General features: G+C 36.9%; 1 protein-coding gene across 2 annotated transcripts; it reads left to right on the top strand.

Moving 5' to 3' along the window:
* The first annotated feature begins 1,219 nt into the window (after positions 1–1,219).
* On the top strand, positions 1,220–3,156 carry LOC117343747 (heavy metal-binding protein HIP-like). 2 transcript variants are annotated; one of them, XM_033906227.1, is made up of 2 exons: positions 1,220–1,796; positions 2,665–3,156. In XM_033906227.1, exons 1-2 carry the CDS (start codon positions 1,514–1,516, stop codon positions 3,099–3,101), a joined length of 720 nt encoding a protein of 239 aa, XP_033762118.1. In that variant the 5' UTR covers positions 1,220–1,513; the 3' UTR covers positions 3,102–3,156. The 2 variants fall into 2 exon arrangements, with proteins under 2 accessions (XP_033762118.1, XP_033762119.1); XM_033906228.1 differs by having other exon boundaries at positions 1,432–1,769.
* The last annotated feature ends 2,153 nt before the right edge of the window (positions 3,157–5,309 follow it).

Raw genomic sequence — 5,309 nt, 5'->3', positions numbered from 1 at the left:
GTTTTATTTACATAGTTTCTTTTTTCTAAGTTACAGAAATAATTTGAATTTCTTTCACCGTCCTCATACCAAGTGGCTTTGGATCTAAACATAACTCCATTTATTTTTTCTTTTCGTATGCTTTCTAGAAGTATTTTTCTTATTTTCTATTTCAGCTAAATTTTGTCTAGAAGGGTTTTCATTAACTAATAATTCTAACTTTGCAATATCTGTTTCTAAAACTTTCTCCTGTTTAATTATATTTCGTGCTTTATTTCCAGAGTAGGAAATAGTCAGAGTACGCATTTTCATTTTCAAAATTTGAATAAGTAGTTGATAATTTACACGAAAAGTTGCATTCTCCAGATCCTGTATGTCACCACTAGTAATGTGTTCTCCTAAAGTTTCACTAATACAATTTTTAACTAACCTAACATACTCTATATCACCCAACAATTTAGTGTTATGTTTCCAATAGCCCCTTCCTCTCTGTGTATTGTCCAAGTTTATTTCTAAGGAAATACAAGAATGGTCTGTTCTATATCCTGGAAGAATATGTGCAGCTTTAGTCTTAGTGAATAAGTCATTTGTTATCAAGACATAATCTAACCTGCTTTGTTTGAAAGGTGTTTTTGTCGCCAAGTAAAGGTTTTTTGCTCTGGGTTGAAATTTCGCCATGGGTCTACAAGATCAAAATTTTCAATAATATGTTTTATAACTTCTTGACACTTCGGATTATTATTTCTGATTATATTATAAGTGTCAATAATCTTATCTTGAACTGTATTCCAATCCCCACATATAATCATAGGTAAACCTTCCCAACCCCCTAAAGTTGTGTTTATATTTTCAAAGAATTCATGTGTATCAAGATTTGGCCCATATATGCAAGTCAGTATTAGTCTACTGTTGTTAATGGTCATATCTAGAATAATGAACCGGCCAGCTGTATCTAATTATCTACTTCCGTGAATAGTGTACTCAAAAGTGTTTTTAAATAAAATGGCAACTCTTGCAGACCGTGAATTAAAATTATTAAATACACAACGATATCCCCATTCTTTTCCCCAATATTTTTCTACGTTACTGGTACAATGTGTTTCTTGAAGACAAACAATATCTGCCTGTTTCTGTTTAAACCACTGAAACACATCCCGTCTCTTGTGCTTGTCAGAGTACAGTCCCCTTACATTCATGGAGAGAATTTTGATATTACCCATACTACTCGAAGGTACGTAATCTTGCTAACGTATCGACCTTGTATTTGAAATGGTCTAGTTGTTAATTTTTCTTTTTGTCCTATTTCCTCCTCGTTTCTGACCACTCTTGATATTTTGTATGTTACTGATTGTAATATTGCAAATCCTGTTATATATGGCAGTTGGTATACTGATCATAAGGTTATCTAGTGAGAGTCTTACATGATTTCCACACATGGTTTTCTCTTATCAGTATACATGGCATCATACAGGAACACCTTCCATATACCTACTAAACTCTCTGTAAGTATATACCTGGGATATAGTGCATAATTATGTATATAGCAACTTTGTTCCTGTTGCTTGTTGTGTGTAAGTTGGAATTTGGCATCAGCGAAGATGTGGGTGGATCTGATCAAACAGCAACACTCGCGGACATCAAGGAACTTCAGATGGAGATATCTGCTATTCTTCGGGAGCACCAACAGAAGACAGATATGTTAATGGACGTTGTAACGGAACAGGAACGCGAAATACAGGCTCTGAAGTCCGACATTGCCAGATTATCGTCTGAAGAGCGTGGAAGGAAAAGTGAGGAAAACAATATCGAAGTACTAGGTGAGATAGACGAAATGTGATATATATATACATGTATATATGTTGGATTTCCTGATCAATCTTCAGGGAAAAAATAGGAAATTACATCAGAAAGCAGTTGAATGGATATTCTAGCTTCATCTTGGCATTACTCGATGTTATCTCCTGCTTTCAACGAAACAGGATATTAATTTCGGTTCGTACATTATGTACGTCCGTAACTGAAAATTTGGTAATAAGGTGTAACGCCTTAAGGACTCGGCCATGTTCGATTGCCACATTTACCGGACTTTATTTGACGGCGTTAGGACCCCTCATTAAATATAAATGTGTTGTTGTTAACAGATTTTTCTTCAAGCTTGACGACAAGGTTGAATTCCATAAGGGTCGGCCAAGTTCATGATAGTGTTTGGTATTAACATATGAGAAGAGAAGTTTACTAAGTGCCATTTTACACGTTCAATAAAACATCGTAATGTATAAGGCTTTATGATTTTCGTCGAGTTTCAAACGGTACATTATCACGCAGCAGAATTCATCGTTCTGTCGAGCTTAAATGTTTACTCCTAACCTCAGGTTTTACCTACAACATGTCAGGAAAGCGGGGGATAAACATTATACGAATATGCTTGTTTAAATTGCAATTGATAGTTGATACAGTATTACTCTTTTATTCATTCTACAAGGTTAAGACAGCTGTGTTATTTGGCTATCAGCACCAGTGTTGCTATATGTTTGTACAATATCAGTTCTGATTTATTAGCTTAATTGTAATTGATTAACCATCAAACGATGGGCCGATATGTTTGACAATCAGTGGTATGTGTTTTGTTATAGGACGGGATACATCTTTGTTGGTTCAAACTTTCCTAGCCTTCATTTTATCTAGATCGCAAGCGAGTAGCAGAGGTACCAAATACAGGCATTGCATTTTATGCCCAGCTGTCCGCTGACCAGTCACATTTCGGAACTCACCAGACCGTCATATTTGACCGAGTACGGACCAACATTGGCAATGCCTACAACCACGATGATGGAGTATTCACGGCACCATGTCCTGGAGTTTACGTTTTCTTCTGGACGACCGCAAATCGAGACAATTCTCACATGCAGACGGAGCTAGTTGTCAACGGGGGACAGTATGGGAGAGTGTGGGCAGATTCTGGAGACCATGCTGACTACAGCATGGCATCTAACACTGTAGTGGTGTCCCTCGATACTGGAAACACCGTGTGGATCCGATCTGATACCATTTCATTCTGGTTTCACAAATGGACAGAATTTCGCTACTTTCTCTGGTTGGTTGTTGCAATATACTTGAAATAAGCTATATTGATGAAATTGCATATATATGCGCGAAGTAAACTCCAGCCTCTGTCGATGTGTCACTGTTGTGTTTTTCCTTCCATGAATCTATTTAGAATTTAACCACATCATATCGTTATTTCTTTTTTCGCCCATTACTTTCAAATGATGAGCTTTTTAAGCACCCTTAACTTAGCGTCCGACATATGGAAACACTCCTTGTTATACAATGTAGCAATTTCTGAAGAAGTTCTTTTCGTCACGTTTCACTATGTATTCTCGTATGCTACGTTTTTCTGTAACATATCACACCATACCATGAATACCGTATATAATAATATTTGAACACTGAATATGTGGAAAATTATGTCAGAGATATTATTACCAATATTATCTGTAATTAACAATAATTTCTTATAATAATTTGATCATCTCGTGGTAGCTTAATGATTGTCACCCCTGAAGCAAATTAAATTCTGAAGAAATACAACAAAGTAAACATTTAAGATGTCTTTATCCTCATTCAATTTCACGCAACGATACAAAAATAGATGGATATCCTTGACCGATCTAAATCGTCCATGAGATAACATGAAAATAATGCTCCTTTATTAGTCTTCCCGATCTAATACCCCATAATGCTTTGCTAAAGATATTCTGATGACAACAAAACTAGCCAATCCTACTTGAAAAAAACCAGTAACGCAACAAAAAGAGAAAACGATTATTACACAGACAATATCCTAAGATACCATGTATCCGTAGGTTGTGGGGTACTCCTATAACATAAGAGGCCGCTGGTCGGCTCTTTTTCTATCGGATATTATTTTGCCGACTGCGACCTCTTATTTCCGAAGCACTAATTCTTTGATGCAGTTTCCGCCCGAAATCCGGGCGGAACTAAATATGCTTGAAAAAAACTCTTAAGAGGTTGACAGGTCATTACAACGATGTCTACGTATCATGTATGCAATATTTATCCCATATGTATGTCACAGACACAAATATATAGTATAATACGGTGTATAACACACAAAATACATGCCCATGTCGTTGTAGCACTTTTCTAGTCGTTTTTAATAATGGCTGCCTAATGGTTGATACAAAATAGGTGTCGTTATTTCAAACGGAACGAAATGATACGGACTTTGTTGTATTCCGCTTGTAGGACAGAGGTTGTAATCCATTTTTGTATTAACCGGCAAATCACGTGGTATATCTACTATCACTACCGACAGTATTGTCTGCTTGAGCTCTGCTCCGCTTCGGAAGAAGAAAACTTCATAATTTGTGTTTTTTTACGAAATTATTCTCATTTAATCATTCGATTATGGAAAGAAATATATATTGGACCCTGTGGATCATTTAAATGTAAGTTGACACGCTATATTTTTTCAATATACGAACTTTGAAAATTTCATCGTCAGCATCGGGAAAATCAGCTATGGGCAGTTAGAGGTTACACGGCGCCTGTCAAAAGTATCTCGCCGTGTAAAACCTCTAACATTGTTGGAGTAGGTTGTGGGGATGTCATCACACGAGAAACTGGAATCGTGTCAGAGACCATCGTACAATTTCCACCCAACCAGATGTTACACAAACTATTTACTATAGTCAGACTGATCTGTCTAATGTGAGGACATATGCGTATAAACAACAACCAATCACTGACGCGCTTCCAAGTAGTGACACATGCTCAAACGATGTCTAGTGCTTTAGTCGGACCAAGTGGTTAAGCAAAGGCGACTAGACATGCGCTTTGTAACTTCTTGTTTCTCTACACATGCGCATAACATGTAACCAACGTGATATCACGTCACTTGCTCAAGTATAGCCATTAATATTTATAGGGAAGTATTTTCCTAGACAAGCTAGACACTAGACAGTTCAATGAATTCAATAATAAAAAAAATTAAATCTAGAGACAAACGTCATTTATGTGTAAAATTTGATATTTTCAGAATAGTTTATTACAATAGCGATTACCATATTTAACACAGATTGTTTATTATTAGACGACGGACGGTATGCGACGGACGACAGACACGGACGATAAACAAGGGACGGTAGACGTTGGACAATAAACAAGGGACGGTAGACGTCGGACAATAAACAAGGGACGGTAGACGTCGGACAATAAACAAGGGACGGTAGACGTCGGACAATAAACAAGGGACGGTAGACGTCGGACAATAAACAAGGGACGGTAGACGTCGGACAATAAACAAG

The sequence above is a fragment of the Pecten maximus genome, chromosome 15, assembly GCF_902652985.1.
Source record: "Pecten maximus chromosome 15, xPecMax1.1, whole genome shotgun sequence".
Lineage (NCBI taxonomy): Eukaryota > Metazoa > Mollusca > Bivalvia > Pectinida > Pectinidae > Pecten > Pecten maximus.
This window is presented reverse-complemented; position numbering and strand designations above follow the sequence as displayed.

What these genes read in the sequence shown, in the direction of transcription:
- LOC117343747 (XM_033906227.1), top strand. Translation starts at nt 1,514, where the DNA reads ATGTATATAGCAACTTTGTTCCTGTTGCTTGTTGTGTGTAAGTTGGAA. An exon ending in AAACAATATCGAAGTACTAG is followed by an intron (nt 1,797 to 2,664) that starts GTGAGATAGACG and finishes CATTTTATCTAG; the next exon opens with ATCGCAAGCGAGTAGCAGAG.